This window comes from Mya arenaria, chromosome 16 (genome assembly GCF_026914265.1).
Source record: "Mya arenaria isolate MELC-2E11 chromosome 16, ASM2691426v1".
In the NCBI taxonomy this organism is placed as follows: domain Eukaryota; kingdom Metazoa; phylum Mollusca; class Bivalvia; order Myida; family Myidae; genus Mya; species Mya arenaria.
Window position 1 is genome coordinate 4,241,422 of NC_069137.1, and position 19,610 is coordinate 4,261,031.

The 19,610-nt window shown below is 33.3% G+C and overlaps 1 protein-coding gene across 2 annotated transcripts in view; it reads left to right on the top strand.

Moving 5' to 3' along the window:
* LOC128222047 (GRIP1-associated protein 1-like) overlaps positions 1 to 15,424 on the top strand; it is a 36,575-nt gene extending 21,151 nt beyond the window's left edge. For both annotated transcript variants that reach the window (XM_052930803.1, XM_052930804.1), the window contains exons 11-17: positions 935 to 976; positions 6,228 to 6,269; positions 6,497 to 6,538; positions 9,073 to 9,117; positions 9,945 to 9,986; positions 13,512 to 13,553; positions 14,513 to 15,424. In XM_052930803.1, coding sequence (XP_052786763.1) covers positions 935 to 976; positions 6,228 to 6,269; positions 6,497 to 6,538; positions 9,073 to 9,117; positions 9,945 to 9,978 — 205 coding nt within the window. In that variant the 3' untranslated portion in view covers positions 9,979 to 9,986; positions 13,512 to 13,553; positions 14,513 to 15,424. The remainder of the gene's footprint in view (positions 1 to 934; positions 977 to 6,227; positions 6,270 to 6,496; positions 6,539 to 9,072; positions 9,118 to 9,944; positions 9,987 to 13,511; positions 13,554 to 14,512) is intronic.
* The last annotated feature ends 4,186 nt before the right edge of the window (positions 15,425 to 19,610 follow it).

Sequence of the window (19,610 nt, forward strand, 5' to 3'; positions counted from 1 at the left end):
CACTATCTTCTGATTATCATATCTCCCAAAGACTCTAATATTGCGATTATTATTTTATTAAATCATCTCTATCTCACTTCTGATATTTTCCTCCACCCTACGCATTATCAACAAATTTTATCATTTTAACCATATTGAATTATCTATTGATCGCCCCATTTCTGTGATAGACACCCATTGATATGTATCATATGTTATCTTATCTTCAGTAGAAACCTATATTTCATCAACTTCTGATCAACTCATCCCCTCTTGATAAGCCCATCGCATTATCTAGTGAAAGTCGTATCTGCCCTATACACGCCTATTGCATACACGTTGATCATCTTTGCAAAGACACGCCTTTTGCATGTCTTCTTATCACTTAATTACCGCTAGACACACATATAACATCATTATATTTTGATTATCCCATCGCCTCTAGACTCGCCTGTTGCATTATTCTATGATCATCTCGTTTCCTAGTAGGAGCCGCTTTCTAGATATAGGATACTAGTTCAAACGTTCTTTAGATCAATAAAACAGAATTCTTATACTTCTCCATTAAATTTATATCGATGTTTTTGAAATATCCCTTCACAGTTTGGTGTTTGTTGATCAGCGATACCTTTTGATGTAATGGATACACTTACACCCTACCATTATTGTGTTTTTGTAATATTAAATACTATTTCTGAAATAAAACTGATCAGAAGTAAACACTGTCATTTCTATGCATCATTATAGTATATGATGTATATACATATATTTTTGAATACATTATGCTTAGCTTAGAATGTCGCTCTACTATCTACTAAGATGATACCTCAAAAGGTCGCTGAAAGGGTTAACTTGTTGGGTTATGAAAACCAGAGTAATTTTAAGTAACTAAGTAATACTAAAAATAGCAAAGCCATCAATAATGGTAATAAACCATTATTTTAATTTGTTTCAGTTCAACTATGAGACTTTCGGAAAAGGAAGAGGAAATTCAAAGGTTTGACAAATTATACCTTCTCTGCCTTGGATAAATATTGGCCTACTGACGCGCGTAGCCCTTCGATTTTAATAATATCCCACGTATGTCGTAGCAATTTCGTACGATTTGACTTCGAAAGCACTGACCAATTTTACACAGTACAGTTGCAAAACACGAAGTTCATATGTTAACAAACAAACCTAAAATCTTAAGACAAGATCGCATGTTGTATAAGAACGTGAAATCACATATCTGTATTATTTCTTTTGTAAATATGCAATAAGTTATGTAAATCAACGCTCGAACTGCAGTTAACTGACCACATTCAGCGTTATCACTTTACTCTAAAAAAACTCTTATTACCATGAACATCATTGATATTGTCTAAACAAAATAGAATGCAGCAATGAGTATGTTTTAAAACAGTGGCGTTTTCTTGTGTTTTTTCTTTATATTCAAAACGTCATGCAAAAATAAAATTAAAACAGTGTAGACAATTTAACGCGCAACAAAACAAAATAATACATGATAGAACATACTAGGGAAAACATCAAATATTTGATGCAGTTATCACTTATGAATAAAAAAGCATACAAACATGATATTTTTAACATTTCAATTTGGTTACACACACATATCTTCTGATAGCCCTATTTCCCATGGAAACGCCTATTGAATTAATTTATGATTATCATACCTCCAAAAGACTCTAATATTGCGATTATTATTTAATCAAGGCTCTTTTCTGATATTTTCCTCCACCTTATGCATTATGTTTATGTTTAATCAATTTTTCTATAAACACCCCTATTGAATGGTCTTCTGGTCGCCTATTCCATTACTTCTGATCAACTCTTGACAATCCCATCGATTCTTTACTGGTAATCCCATTTTCCCTTTATAAGCCTATTGCATACACGCATATCTTCTTGATCCTTTCAGCTAGATACCTCTATTGCATGTCTTCTCATCATGTCCTCCCTCTAGACATGCCTATTGCACTACCTTCAGATCACCTTGTCGCATATACGCTCACCCATTGCATCATGCATATTGAGCATCCCTTTTCCACCATTAACTGCCATTTTATTACCTTATGATCACATTATTGCCTCTAGACACGTCTATTGCATTACCTCTTGACCAGCACATCAACTCTAAAAACTCCTACTGCATTATATTCAGCACATCGACTCTGGACGAGCCTACTGCATAACCTTCTGATCACATAACTGCGTCTATACATGCCTATTTTATTTCCTTCAGATCACGACGTCAACTCTAGACACACCTGTTGCATTACCTTCTAATCACCACATCGACTCTTGACACGGCTATTGCATCATTACCTTTTGATCACCATATCGACTCTAAACACGTATTTGGCAGTATCTTCTGATCACCACATCGACTAAAGACACAGTTACTGCACCTTCTGATCACCTCATTGCCTCTAGACACGGCTATTTCATTACCTTCTGTTCACCACATCGCCCTTGCAAAATATTTATATAATTCCTCTTCCACTCCCTATACACGCCTATTTCATTACCTTCTTACTACCTAATTGCCTCAAGAAACACTCATTTCATTACCCTCTGATCGCCTTATTGCCTCTAAACACGCCATTTGCATTACCTTCTGATAACCTCATTGCCTCTAGACATGCCTTATGCATTACCTTCTGATCACCTCATTGCCTCTAGACAGGCCTTTTTAATTACCTTTTGAACACCTCATTGCCTCTAGACAAGCATATTTCTTTACCTTCTGATCATCCCATCACCTCAATACACGACTATAACATTACATTTTGAACATCTCATTTCTCCTGGACCAACCTCCTAGATACAGTCTAGGTAAAACGTCCTTAAGATTATTCAAACTTTAGTGTTATAATTATTAATTGAATTCATATTAATGCATTTTAAAGCCTCCCCTCATGGCTGTGTGATTGCTGATCATATATTTCTTTTGATGTAAGGGATACACCTACAATTATTGATTTTTTTTAAATATTGAACATATTGAAAATTATTGCTAAAATAAAAAAGTCAGAAATAATTAATGTCTATTATATGCATCAATTTAGTATATGACAAACATATTATTTTAACAAATATTATGGTTAGTTAAGTATGCTGATAAACTATAGAGTTGGATGATACCTGTCCCTTCAGGTCGGAGGAAAAAGTTAAAAGGCTGGATGATAGAACCACAGGAAATATATGATAATTGGCGTTGTTAATGTATTTAATACTAAGTATTCGTATAAAACGAAAATAATAGTTTTTAATGCACATATGGCTGTGTTTATAAGAAATTGTAATGACGAAAGACATCTTCAATAACAAAAGCAACAACACCAACAACAACGACAACAATATCAACAATTACAATAATAAAACAATAACAAAAGCAACATCAAAAACAAAACTCCACTAACATAAATAAAAATAATAAAAAATAACAACCACAATAACTTCAACATATAAAACAACAACAACTCTAACAGCAAGAGCAACAACTTGATAGCTATCATTCTAAGGAACCCTAAAATGAATTCACAAATTTACTTTCAATTATAGTTGAAAAATATTAACCATTTAAGCATTTGTTTGTCAAAATAGTCAAAGCTATTTTCTAAAATACAGCAAAACCCCAAATGAAGATAATAAAACAACATTTAATTTGTTCAAGTTCAACTATCAAACTTTCTGACAAGGAAACGAAATTACAAAGCTTTGGGAATGTGTGCCTTCTCTGCCTTGGCTAATTTTTGGCCTACTGACACGCGTGTAACCCTACGACTTTAATTTAATCCTAATTTGTCGTTTTGACAGCACTGACCAATTTCTCACAACAAAGTCGCACAACACTTAGTTCATATGTTAGCGCTACTAAACATCTCTCAAACCCAGCTCTCCGACACTAATAGACAAGATATTTAGTTTTTTTATGAACGTCGGTTCAGAGGTTTACTTAAATTCTAAGTAGATTTTGCCCTATACTTTCCTATTGCATGAGTTTGTGTTAATCTCATTCCCTTTATAAAAGCATATTGCATACCCTTCTGATTATCTCAAAGCCCAAAAACTCGTCTAACACATTACATTTTGATAAATCCCATGGCCTCATTATAAGCCTATTGTTTTATATTTTGATTGTCCGATTTTCTCTGGATCCGCCTACTAGATATAGTTTAGTTCAAACTTCCTTTATGTCATCCAAAAAAAAATTCATATTATTATCAATTACATTCATATTGAAGCATTTAAAGCCTCCCCTCATTGTTTGGCGTAGGTGATCATCACCGCATTTTGTGGTTTAAGGCTACACTTTAAACATACCACTAATCTACAAAATACTATGTCATTCAACGAAACCTGTCTCTTCGGGTCGGAAGAAAACGTTCAAAACTGGGAGGATGAAAACAAAAGGCAAGTGATACTTGGAGCTGTTGATGGTTTTAATTTTAGATATTCGTATAAAACGTAGAAAAAATGAATGGGAATGACATGTTAAGATTTCTGACTGTGTTAATTTAGTCGTATTACAATAAATTTATATAATTAACAACAGCAACATCAGCAACAATAACACCAACAGAAACGACGACAACAACAACAACAACAAGAATACCAATACCAAAAACAACTACAATATCAACAAAATAAACCACCACCAAAACAACAATTTGAAATTGAACATACACAGGGACCAGAGTTTTATAAAATTGTTTTCATTTATATGTATTAAGTATATTGACCAATGAGGCAGTTATTCGTTAAAATAGTCAAAGTAATGTCATAAATAATAGCGAAGTAATAAATGAAGTGAATAAAGCAATATTTCAATTTGTTTAGGGTTAACCATGAAACTTTCGGAAGAGAAAGAAGAAATACAAAAGTTTCCGAAATTTTACCCTCTCTGGTTATTCTTTTTTCTATTTTTGGCCTTCAGTTGCGGGTAAACTTTCACAGTCGCATTACACACAGTTCGTACGTTAGCGCTATTAAGCAACGTTCAATCCCAGCTCTCCGAAAATAAAATATGTCCCTTCTGCCTGCTATTGTAGTTCGACAGACACGATCGTTTGTTGTATATGAACGTTGGATCACATTTGTACTTAAACTTTGTGTATGTACGCAATTAGTCATGTAAATCAACGCTTGAACTACAGTAATCAGACCAAATAAACCAAAACTTAACTCTTAGAAAAAACCTCATACTGCCACGAACATCATTGATCCTGTTTCAACGAAACAAAATGGTACAGCTATGAATCTGATTAAAACAGGTACGGTTATTTAAATCGTGTTTATTCTAAAACTAATTTATATGAAATAAATCAAACATTTTAGAACTTTTTTGCAAATCTAAACAAATACCTGCTAGAAATATCCCAGGGAAAAACATAGTTTATTCGATTTGGATAACTTTTTTAAATAAATAAGGATACGGACTTTTTCTCATGGTTATCAAGTTTCGGCTACATACACCTTTTACCTTAACTCATTTTCTCTTAACAAGCCAATTGCATACTATTCTGGTCATCTCATTTGCCCTATACACGCCTTTTGCATAACTTTCTTATAATTTCATACCCTCAAAACACGCCTATTGCACTATATTTGAATAACCCCAAGTTTGTTATATACGAATATTGCATTGTTTTCTGATCATCTCAGCCCCTCTAGATACGCTTGTGGATTCAGCCTAGTTCAAACTTCCTTAGTTATCCTTGGTTATCCAACCAGTCTTATATTTATCAATCATATTCCTATCGAAGCATTCAATATTTCACATCAAAGATGGCGTTTGTGATTATCGACACATGTTGTTGCAATGGATACCCTTAAATTGTACAAACATTGAACGAAACATAACTTTTGAAACTGTTGCTGAAATAAACATAATCAAAGATGATCAATGTCATTTTTATAGACCATAATAGTACTATATGATATACAAATATATTTTTAACACACATTATTCTTAGTTAAGTAAGACAAATAATATTGCAAATGTCCCTACTTCTGGCTGTGTTTTTATTATAGTTTTGCAAGCGATCTTAATAAGCAACAACAACAACCACAACATCAACAACAACAAGTTTATGGTTAACATGCTGAGGGACCCAAATATGACTCGATTTAGTTTTATCAATAAATTAACCAATTAAGCCTGTATTCATCATAATTGTCAAGGCAATGTCATAGCAAAGTCTTAAATAAAATTAATAAAACAATATCATAATTTGTTGCAGGTTAACTGAGGAACTTTTGGACAAGGAAAGGGAAATATTCAGGTTTGGGAATTTATACTTATTCTGCCTAAGACAAATTTTGGTCTTCTGTCGTGGGAATTCCTTACACTTTTTTCATACGTATGTCGTAACAGTATCGTACGATTTGACTCGACAACACTGATTCATTTTATACTACTCTGTTGCATAGGAATGTCAAGGAACTGTCATAACTATATAATAGCAAAATCATAAAAACAGATAATAAAACAATATTGATTTGTTTTCAGATTTAAAGTGGAATGTTTGAAAAAGGAACTGGAGCTTGAAAGGTTTGGGAATGTATACCCTTTCTGCATTAGTTGAATTTTGGACTACTGACGGGAGTAATCCTACGACTTTAATTTTATCACACGTCTATCGTAGAAACATCGTACGATTAAACTTCGAGAGCATGACCAAATTTACACAAAACAGTATAACAAACAATAGCTTGAATGGTAGCGCTACTTAGCAAATTTCAAACTCAGTTCTCCATAACCAACTGCATTCTCCTTTTTCCCATATAATCGTACAACAGACAAGATCGTAAGTTATTCATGATTGTCGGATAACATTTAACTTAACCTTTGAGTGAGTATGAAATAGGTTATGTATATCAACGCGTGTTCATTGGTAGATTTGAGACGTTTGTATCTTAGCATTGATATGGAAAAGGTTGACCGGTTTTGATATGACAGGCAAAGTGTTGGCATCAGTCAAGTCTTTGTGTGTGTCTGTTAACTCATGAGTTCTTAAGAATAGTCAATAAACCGAATGGTACTTTGCATCTACCACTTTAGTCTAAAGTGAAGCTGTCGGCACTGCATGTCAACCTTATCGTAGTAAATAAAGGCTATATGTCAAGGTATTTCGACTGACGTATAACTTGATAACGTATGCGTTTTGTATCGATATGCCAATTGACAATATTTATCACAATAGGCAATGTATGTTAGATGCGAATGTTAACATCAAATGTTCCGTCAATTGACCTTCATCGTGTATATTCGTTTGTTAAATGTTCATCTGCTAATCGTTAATGACCGAACATCTATGTTTATAATAATACAATTACATAGACGTATTCATTTAGTCGTCCAAAATTGGCGCATTGTTTATTCAACCGTTCATGAAATGAAATGATTCTAATTATCTCCTTATTTCATTTTATTGTAGAATATATCTAAAGCAATTTAGGTGGTTATGGTTTCAACCATCATTAAAACTGTATACTATTAATGAATCACTGAGTTATTTATTTGCATAGTCTTTAAAAGAGTCAACTTACGACTAGCGTAGCAATAGCATTTGCCCTTTATTAACATCTCCCTTGTAGCCATGTTCCATTGTAATTAGTTGATAGTGATGGTAACAAACAAGTTGTTTGTCATTGAACAGCATATTGCTTTATTGGTCTCAATATACTGAAAACTACTTACTATGTTTTTGAAAACTGTGTTCGCTTTAAGAAACGGAATCGGTTTGACATAAGACAATGATTCATCAATGAACGCTTTTCATATTTGCAGAAGAAATAAAACACCTAAGACTTTGCAATTTAATTTGTAATTTAATTGTTTGCAATAATGCTGAAACCTATATTTTGTAATTTTAAGGTAGACGATAATTATCTCCAATTAACAACAATCGATTGTATTGCATTCTTTATTTGCCAGTCCTTTTCTCGCATTAAATAATTGATGCAAGCCACATCTGTTTACATGAAAATGCGAAAACACCTGCCCGTTTACTATGCACTTCCATGATAATATCAATACAAATATTAAGACAAACCCAGTTGTTAATAATAAAATATCAACTGTGCAGATGCAGAATGCAAATGCCAAAACGCCACTGAACCAGAAACACGAACAACCACAACATATGCATTACAATAGCCAATTCAATTATTTACCGCCTTCAGTGAGAAACGAGTTTTCTGTAATTTGAGTGAACCTGAGGTTTGAACTAGTTATTGCACGTAATCTCAGGCATGTCCAATAAAAACAGCATTTCGGACTTGACATCGACTTGAACATAATACCGACTCAGTTGGACTCAACTCTCTGTTATGAGTGTCTCTAGACTAAATCCTGTTAAAGATATCTCAACCTCACACTTACATTAATATTTTTGAAGCTATGAATAAAAGCATTTCAACAAACATGTTATTAATGACTATCAGTAACTAGCTATGCAAGCCCATTTATTCGGTGGAAATATATAAAACCAATGGGAAAATAGTATATGTGCTTTTCACTTGTAAACGTTGTTAAAAATGACATAATCATAAAGTTATATATGGAATCTGAATTTTTACTCTGCATGAACAAATCATTAAAAAAGAACAATATTTCTGAGTAAAGAGTATTTTCAATAGAATATCCTATGGTCGATTTTTGCATTTAATTTCCTGTGTTCTTGTGTTTTTTAAACACCCGTATAAATAAAGAAGCAACAAATGACCTAAGTTATATTACAACCTTATTTAGGTTGCCTTCTTAACATTTTCAGTACTTAGTAAGTTTGTGTATTTGTATACATATATTCAACAATTCCTGCATATGTGACATTTCATTGCATCTTTGCTTAAGTATTGTTTAAAGGATAGACAACTGTTATGTGATACTCATATACCATTTACTCCTAATTCGTAAACAAGACGTTTAGTCTTTGACTCATTTTATTACCAATTTCACTTGTCATATCAAATCTAATGAAAAACAAATATAAATGCTTAATTCATCTGTGAATGTGTTAACCGCTTATTATATACAAGTGGTACATCAACATAGACAAGAATACTAAACAAGGGATATTTCAGGTCGATGCTTAAAAAACGTCCAAGGCAAAAAAAACTGCGCAAAAGGTACGTTAGTGTATTGTTATGATTTTAAATCATCAGGTTTTATAATTCTTATCTTAAGCATTCGACAGTATTGCATAATTTTGAAGACTGCAATGTTAATTTGTAAGCATTTATAATCAACAGGGTAGTCACTTTTAAGACAAGTGCGGTTCGTATACTAACAGTGTGATTAATCAATTATGAAAATATTAAACAGTTCTTAAATATGGAAAGTTAGTTAATATCTGTTCATCAAATTACAACTCAGATTGGTAGAAATGCCACCATTTTTGTTATTTTGTAATACTACTTTCAATAAGTATGAATTCCAATCGCAGAAATTCATGCCAGATAATATTATTACTATATTATTTTTTTTATTTCTTAAATACAAAATCCATTTAGAATATTTATAGAACACTAAGTGCTCTTTCTTTTGTGACAATACGGACATATACAGCAAATATACCGACATTAGAGTTATGCCGCTTTTTTGACTGACAGAAACGGACAAATGTAGGTGTTTGTCCAGCAGCACCTTTGGTATACCGACAATACAAACAATTACGAAATTGATCGAAGCTCTAACTTATAAAGACAATCTTTTTGGCATTACATAATGGCCTCTGTCTGGATCTCTTATGTATCTAAAAAGGTATGGTCCCTTAAACTTGAAGGACTATCAGAAGAATCAAGATTAAACGCTGGTCTTACTTTCGAATAATTTACAAATCTAGGTATGTGCATGGCCTTTCATTGTCTCCAGCATCGTTGTCTTTCAAATACATTTACATTGAACGTGACTCGACAATCGCTTAAGATGTATGCTAATGATTGGGACCTTTCAGGTCGCAAGACAAACAGGCAGAGATGGCAGAGTAGCGGCGAAGGTAAGTCTGTGTAGTGTTATGAATTTGTATAATAATCAGTTGTAAAATTTTGCTAATTTGGATAAGTTTGTAATTTTGTGTGCATTTATATATAGCGCGGTAGATTCTTTTTGAGTGGTGTGATACGTACATTAACATAGTTTGTAGCAATATATAAATACACTGAATTTCTTCTAAGATATGAGAAGTTTACTCCTCAAAAGAATTTAAGGACCACAAAATTAAACGGCTATAACTTCATCAATTTAATGATTACAAACAAAACATTTTTTGTAACAATTGTTATAGTACGTAATAGCGAATCACAATGGTAAACACATGTGAGATCAAAAAGGTGTGGTCACAACTGAAATTTGAATGTTTGCATATCGGTGGGTGGGGCATGAAATTTTACAAACAGCAATGTAACATGTTGAAAGTCACACACCAAATAAAGTTAATATCGCGTGTGACCACCTCTATCGTCTATCACAGCCCTACACCTGCAATTGAAGCTGCGAATCAGTTTCCTGTTTGCAGGACGTGGATTTCTTGCCCTATCCTCAATGGGCGCTTGTGGTAGGTCCTCCCCCGGGTCTGTGGTTGAGCTGGCCGCTCACTGATTTGTCGTTGGAGTATGTCCCATACATGCTCTATTGGATTGAGATCATTAGAGCTGGCAGGCCAGTCATACGCTCTATTCCTTCGCGTTCAATGTACTCATTGACAACACGAGACCGGTGCAGACGGGCGTTATCGTCCATAAGCACAAAGTCCTAACGTACAGCAACATAATATGGTCGCACATATGCATCCAGGATATCATCTAGATAGCGAGCACCGGTCAAAGAACCGTTTGGGATGACGTACAAGTCAGAAGAACCATCATAGGAGACCCAACCCCAAACAAGTTTTAACGGGCCACCGAACATATCGTGTTCCTGGATGCAACAGTCCTTGAATCGCTTATTTTACTGCCGCCACACACGTCTCCTGCCGTCATTGAAAGCAACCCAAAAGTTCGACTCATTAGTACACAGGACTGACCGGAGTCTATCTAGTGGAATGTTATGGTGGTCTTAAGAAAAATACAAACTTAACCTCCTGTGGCCTGGTTTCAATGGCGGGCTGACAGCTGGCGTCCGAGGACGAATATTGCCAGAGTGAAGTCGGTTTCATACAGTTTATTCACAGATTCGAATCCTAGATGCCACACGGATGTTTGCTTCAACGTTTTAGCGGATTCGAATCTCCCACGTCATCACGGTCCGTTGTTTTCCTCGGACGACCTCTTCCTGCTCGTTCAACAACATAGCCAGTATCCAGGTACCTCTGTCACACACGACCGACCACAGTATGGCTAATGTTAAACTGACGTCCAAAGTGACATTGAGTCTGGCCGGCCAACAGCATTCCAACCATTCGTTCCATACCAACAAGCGGTAAATTTCTCCTTAGAGGCATACTTGCCGTCTAATTACTGTTCTAAAACTATCCAAAGCTTACGCAAATATGTGTTTAATCAGTAACACTACAAAACGACTGTTTTAAAGAATGGTAAGAAATGCTCAATATCGCAGGTTGACCCAAACAAAATCAAAATCCTCAATTCACCCGTGCAGTTACGCACGATTAACTGTGTTCTACATGTACCCTAAACACCCATGTTTTATTATTATTTTTAACACGTCTGAGAAATCAATTATCTAGGGTAGTAAATTCATTATTCGACATCGCCGATTCTCACATAGTACAATATTGTAACTATGTAGAAACAATGTACAATTTTTTTTTTCTCTTCTTATTATTAACATATCAATATGCTTGAAATAAAAATAGAATAACACAATTAAAAATATACTTTTTTTAAAAAACAATAAATTGACATATATTTTAATACTATTTTTAATTTATTTGATCGAAACTATAATCATTCAACAAACAGTTATGTGTATTATCTGGTTGCCTTATGAATTGTTAAAAATAACATATTTCAAGACACACAAATACGAAATTGATCGAAGCTAACTACTGACAATCTTCTTTGCATCAATGTATGACCTCTGTCGGTTTTTTTTATGTATTTTAAAATATGATGTATAAAGCATGACTTAAGATGTTAACAACGTTAGCAAATTATTTTACTGATTTTATGGGGAAAATACATATATGCGAAATGAATTGCATAGTATAATGTATGTTTCTTATACGAATGTATTTAAGGCATTAAGTCAAGTATAAATATTAAGATTAGTAAGAATTAGAAGATATCCCGCAAAACAAAGGCCACAAACATTGTTTATAAAAATCAATTCCAAGAAAGAAAAAAAATAAGCAATTTTGTAAAGAAAAACCATCGAAGCTATATTTAATAAATAAATTCAAAGTTGGGCGTATAGGCCGTCACGAATATATACGAGTTCGCATCCGCAGTATGATAAGTATTCCTCATTTAACTCAACTCAACTACAACTCAACTCATCTTTATTTCCACCATTAGCGGTGATATTCATATTATGTACAAATAGTTACTATGAAGGCATGATATCTATATACATGATATATGTACATACACAATAATTAGCATATTATATCAACATGCATATTGAAAATGTGTTTATATCCTTTGCATCAAACTTTGAGGTATAAGTCTTGTATCGAACACAATTATGCACTATTCACGAGACAGTTATAAATAAATACAAACGATCGTCTCAAGAATTGTTTTCGCACTGCTTGGTAATTCTGTACACTTAGTTCTGCCCCAAGAAGTGCTAAGAAAAACATAACGCTATCCATTGACAACAGTTCTTGCGCAAGGCGCATGTCCATTTCCATGACGTCAGTGATTAGACGCCACCTTTCACGCTCATGTTTGGTACACCCGTGAATGATGTGTATATCCAAATTGTCAGTAACTGTTTGACATCCATGACATCGTTGTGGCAATTGTGGTGGTCTTTTGCACCACAGTTTTGCAATTAAGTATCGTCGTAGAAAAATATTCTTAGTGGTGCATTTAGAGTCTAGACAAAGTATCAAATGTAAGAATAGCAATTTCTTAATGATCACCGATGAATACAATTTGTGAAGCCCAAGCATTGATTCACACATATCAGATCTCGTGCGAAAATGAAATCCCTGTATTTTCTTAACCATAAAATGCTGTAAGCGATTAACTGAAGTTATATCGCTTTGTACAATATTATTCCATAATTCACTACAATAGAGAACAATTGGCATTATGATTTTAACATAGAGATTAACCGAAACTAATGGATTAAGACCATGTGGGTGTACACCTTGAGCAGTCATTGCAAAAAATGCATTTTTAGCTTTTTGGCATCTCTCTTCAATTTGTGCTTTGCACTTCATGTTACATGTTCCTTTTATGACTAACAATTGTAAAAAGGATCGATACAAATGATCAACGCTACTATTTACTCCCTATTTGTTAAAACAAGATAAAAAATGATATTGTTTACCGCTAAATATACAAGTAGTACTTGAACATATACAGGTATGCTAAATAAGGAGTCATTTTAGGTCGCGGGCTGAACAGGCAGAGATGGATGAACAGCTGCGAATGTAGGTTTGTGTAGTTTGATAATTATATTTTATGAGCTATTGTGAAAGTATTTTATTCGACAATGTTGCAAAGTTTCAATATATTATAATGTAATTCCGAGTGCATTTATATGTAGCGCGGTAGATTATTTTAAGAGTGAGGCGATACGTAAATTAACAGAGTTTGAAGCTAATGCAAATAAGACAAAGTGTATACGTTTTACTCGATTGGGTCAGTCCGGTAGAGAGGTAAAAGAGTTTAGTTTGTATTATATTTTTTACTGAAATTAAATTAAATTTGAAAATATTCGTATCAGTAGATATTAAAAAGGTGTAAGTACTATTTTGATTTGATCCATTTGAAAAACGCCTACCAAAAATGTACTCCTAAGCAGAGTATACTGTCTTTACTGTTGAAGTCTAAGATAGCGGCGGTTTTCACCGAGTTAACGCTTTAGATCACAAACGACTTTATCACGACTGAAGTACTTTTTTCATGTTCAGACTATTGTACACTGAAAGACATATTATATTTTGAATACTTTCCTCATTATTTATGTTTAAATCAGCGATTCATTAAGAAATATCTAATGGAAAATTCGAGCCGAACTTAAGCCACATGTCGTCAAACAGGAAAACACGTATTTTACCATAAATCATGGAAGCGTTTGTTTTTATTTTAATAAACAAACGGGCTACAATACGATGCGCTGTGCAATAATACGTTGTTTAAACGGTGATTACTAATTATTGCATATGTTACAATATAAAGCATTATTTTACAAATGCAATTCGTTGCCGAAAACATGTTTATCGGCTCCACTTATGTGATTATAACGGCACGTTAGGGCAATTATGGAGTATGTCATACTTTGTATAACAAGGCCGAGGACGTGTACCTAACGCCTCGGTCCATATACATTTTCGGTGGCTGACTGTTATTGGCCTTCATTGTAAATATTTCAATTGATATATTCCAGATTTCGAACTGACCTAAGAGAATCATCAGGTTGTCGCTTGTCATAATGGAAATGATTGCGACGCCCGCAGGACCATACCTTAGTATTAACTCTTCTATTACTTCTTTTAAATTCTCAACAGGAGGATTGTAAACTACTAGAGGAAATCACAAATTGGTATTAAACCTATACAAGTGTACCATGGATTTCAGTGTGCTAACACTTGCTCTCATCGCATGGAGTTTTATATATAAAAACACGTTACAAGGTACATGTACAAAGACATCAATTATCAATGCTTGATCTGAAAGCTGCCAGACAATATACAGAGGAGCCACACAAATGTACATGTTGCAAATGGCTAAAAACGCATTGATCATATGAAGTGAAAATGTGCATGTTTCGTGCAAAGGCCATCTACAACCTGTATCAATGTTTCTTATTATATAGAACTTGTGATTTACCTTTATAAGAATGTGTGTTTTAGTACTAGATTACGTTTTAACAACTAAATCTAACAGTTTCAAGACTTAAACATTTAAAAAATATACAAAATATTATATATGTATTAGTAAGTGTTGTTAAGATTTTGCATAATCTAGATTTGTCTCAGCTGTTTTAGACTGCGTTCTCGGACATCATAGCAATTAAAGATACTGTAATGTAGCCAGATATTATGATTTAAATAAACACTGAATTACGCGTAATACGAACGCTTGACCAGAATACCCGAGTATGTCCTGTCGGAATTACGTAGTCTGACATAGGAACATATGTAAATTCGAATGACAGATTGCCTTGTTTTGTTGTATATTAAGTGTACAATGTTGATATTTTCACTTGCCTTGTTTTGTTGTATATTAAGTGTACAATGTTGATATTTTCACTTACCTTGTTTTGTTGTATATTAAGTGTACAATGTTGATATTTTCACTTACCTTGTTTTGTTGTATATTAAGTGTACAATGTTGAGATTTTCACTTACCTTGTTTTGTTGTATATTAAGTGTACAATGTTGATATTTTCACTTACCTTGTTTTGTTGTATATTAAGTGTACAATGTTGAGATTTTCACTTACCTTGTTTTGTTGTATATTAAGTGTACAGTGGTGAGATTTTTATGCTATAGATAACAATGTTCTTAAAACTTTAATTTATGTTTCTAACCTGTTAGGTGTTGGCCAAACATACCAATAACTGCAAAATAACAATTATAAACTCTAGGTCACAGTGAGTTTGGCGAGATTTCTTATAAATAAAGAGTTAATTGGAGACTCTCCTTTACATTTTTAAGTAATACTTTTTTAATGGCATACTCTGGAACACTTTTAAAATCAAATGTGACGTAACTCATACACATTTTTTGCTGCGTCCCTTTTTAACAAAACCATATTAAACTGTTTTAAGCAACAAACATTTACAATAGTTAAAGTGACCTTACAACAATTGCTATAGAACTATAAACTTCATTGCGTAAATTTATCATTTCGTTGATAAGGATTAAACCAACTGTTTATAACTGATTACAATTCTGTGTACTCAATCTATTGACAATATGTATATTTGTATCTTATATGGCAGAAATTCATATTTCCAGAAAAGAATCGCTTAAATTTACTGCATTCGTTACAGTTTCTTTATTTTACAAACAGTTACTATTTTTTTAACCTGATAACATGTGTTTCGTAATAAAGAATAACAGTATATATGTGTTTTGTTTGCACCTTTAAAGCATTGGAAGTAAATCCTCGGAAAATGATTAATTCCTTATGGATTTACCACTCTTCTAATAATGTTCAATTATCTAACTTTATTACATGTGTTTAAAAAAAGGTTTTAAACTCCAGTCATAGTGAAGCAATGAACGGCCAAACGTCATTAACCGCATACAAGTGAACCGACCCGGCAACACAAATCTAGCAATATCGAGGTTGAAAATCGTACGTCTCTTTATATTAACAACAAATGCCTTCGATAGCTGACTGGACCGGTGAAAGATTCAAACACATTTGTCAATGTAACTCAATATTTCATCTGCTCACAATATATCTTGAGACATTTCTCTCGATAGCGGACTGTACCGCTGAAAGATTAAAACACACTTGTCACTGTTACTCGATATTTCAACTGCTCACAATATATCTTGAGACATTTCTCTCGATAGCGGACTGTACCGCTGAAAGACTCAAACACACTTGTCAATGTAACTCGACATTTCAACTGCTCACAATATATATTGAAATATATATCCGATTATTGCTATGATATTCATTTAACTCTAGAAAATCATTAAGCTTATATTATCATTCATTATTATCTATCCAACACAAGAAAATGATTTGGCTGCCTTAACTTCAATTGGGTTAATTTTCTTCACATTTTGAGGACTTAAAACAAAAACAAAACACTACAACTCTGATCAGCGTATGCATAGGTCTCAAACAGAAAAAAACAACAACAATGCTGACATTTTACCTCTTCCGTGAATGGGTGATAACCAGTGTTGTCTGATACCAAGGCAGGCCACCACCTGTGAAGCTGTTATCATAATATTGCTAACGATGTACATCAACAGCACATGAACTACACATTGGTTCCATGCATTTCAAGCCGAGTGTGTGCTGACGTTAATGGGTTCAATCGAAACGTAGAACTAGACATCATTAAAAGCAATCCTTTAATATCGTTTAAGTCCATCTCTGTCACTTATTCGACAACTCGATCAAACAGTTTGGTTTTTAATAAAGGAAATCATATACATCAATGAACTCATGAACCAACGCCCGAATAGCTTAAAACGTTTTTAGCTGAAATGTGAACCCTTCAATAGCAAGAAAAAAAAGCCTGTTCACGCTCAACCAGAATAAGATAAATGACGTACTGGTCGTGCTGGTGTTAAGTTCATATCAAGAATTGTTATCTAGGTTAATAATTTAAAGGAAAAAAAATGACGTTTGAATACCAAATAACGTGACCTGTTTTAGGTTTACAAACCTTTTTCTGCATGCGTGATGTGTGTGTGCACATGGGAAAAACATATATACTGATGGGATATCATCAGTAGAATAACGTTAATTGTGCCCTTTTTAATTAGTCTATTACTCAATATCGTCACTTCTTACGAGTAATCGATGATTAAAATAAATGCTTCACATCAAAACTGTGTCGAATTACAGTATTAAGTTGAAATCAAAACGTGTGACCTGTTTCAGGTTTCCAAATCTTTTTCTGCATTTGTATGCATGTTTGCGCATAAGACAAATCATATATACTGACGAGAAATAATCGGTGCAATTACGTTTATTGTGCCTTTTTCAATTTATTTTTAACAAAATATCATAATTTCTTACGAGTAATCGGTAATTAAAATAAATTATTCACATTAAAACTGAGTCACAATACATTATTCAGTTTAAATCAGAACGTAATATTATGCACTATTTCCAACTAACATGTATAACAGTCAATACAATGCACAATTTTCACATCACCACTGAAACATAAATCTAAGAGTTGACTTCCTTGGGCATTAATAAAAGACATAGAATTATGTAAAGTCAATTAGACAAATTATCAAGAGCATTTCTATCAAAAGAACTAATGAATATCCCGAAGTCCATTCGTATTCGATAAAATATGATGAAAGGTTTGGAACTTATTCATATGTTCATTTTCTATCAATAAAAATACGTGTATACGTCTATCATTATAAGTTTTTATTGTCTTTTAACAGTAACAAATCCCTCATATTTTGATGGTTCGGATCTAAACTATCATGTGCCTTGCAACCTGTTAATATATGTGGTAATAAGCCGAGATTGGCTTTATAAATCATAGAGATGAAAGCTAGTGGAGCAGATATTTCTACTAGTAGATTGCTGTGTATATGGTCTATAATAAATTGGAATGTAAACTGAATTATGTTAAGCGCTTATTTTATGAAAACATAAAAGGAATTGAAACTGTATGTATAAACTGATGGAGCAAGACATCATAATCAACCCCCGTAATTACAAAATAGTACATTTAATCAGCGTCCACACACAAAAGTGCTAGCTTCAACTGTTCTAGATGATTTATCGGTTTAACATATTTTATTATATGATTTTTGATCAACACAAACAATAGTGAACATGACAAGAATCAAAAATATTGTTCATAAACAGAGATGTAACTTACTGTTTTGTATTTGAACAGTGTTAATATAATTATTTATTTGTATAACTTATATTACTGAGTGGTTCAAGATTTAGCGACCGAACCAATACAAATCGCGTTTAAAATATAGAGAAGTTTGAAATCAATAGATATTCAAAGTGGTTTGTCACACTTAGGATTATGATAACTATCGAAGATAGTTCACCGATGTATCCACCATTAAACAGAAATATTGTTTTTACTAAAATGAAGGAAAAACACAAGCGATATAGATTGATTATTAATTACTATGATGTCATATTTCCTACGTCAGATTGATCTTTCGCAGTGTTTGCGTCTTTTAAAGGTCGAAATTAATTGGGTTTGTGTACCACGTCAATCCAAGTAAAAAAAAATATAATAAAAAAACAACGGATTATGTATCTGTTCTTATCACGTGACTTTCACATGTTAAATATCACACAATAAACTGGGAAATCATTATTCGTTCTTTAATCGGGTAAAATCAGCAGAGACAGCAGCGAAATATGATTTGAATAATGTATGATGATGTGTTATCGGCCTCATACATATTTTTTATTTTATTATTTTTTGCGCTTTTGGGACCATCTGATATTAAGACCTTCTTAGGTGTTGAATTGACATGAATGCATGTATGTATGTATGGGTTCGATTAAGTACTTGTCGGAGACATGAAACAATAGTCTTGAGTCATATCAACACTTTCGATTCTGGTCAACTGAGTGTTCCCTTCGGATCTGCAGGATTTTAACTTTCAATATCATCGAAAACAATCCGCTTTCTTTCATATTATGTTTATCTTCGAATCGATTACACGAGTTTTGCATACAGTAGAATAACGAGTTATTATTTAATTCAAAACATGTATATATAATCCATAATTTTTTTTCTCAATTGTAAAGTGCAGCAAGCGTGTCCGGCTGAGTCACTTTCAAATACT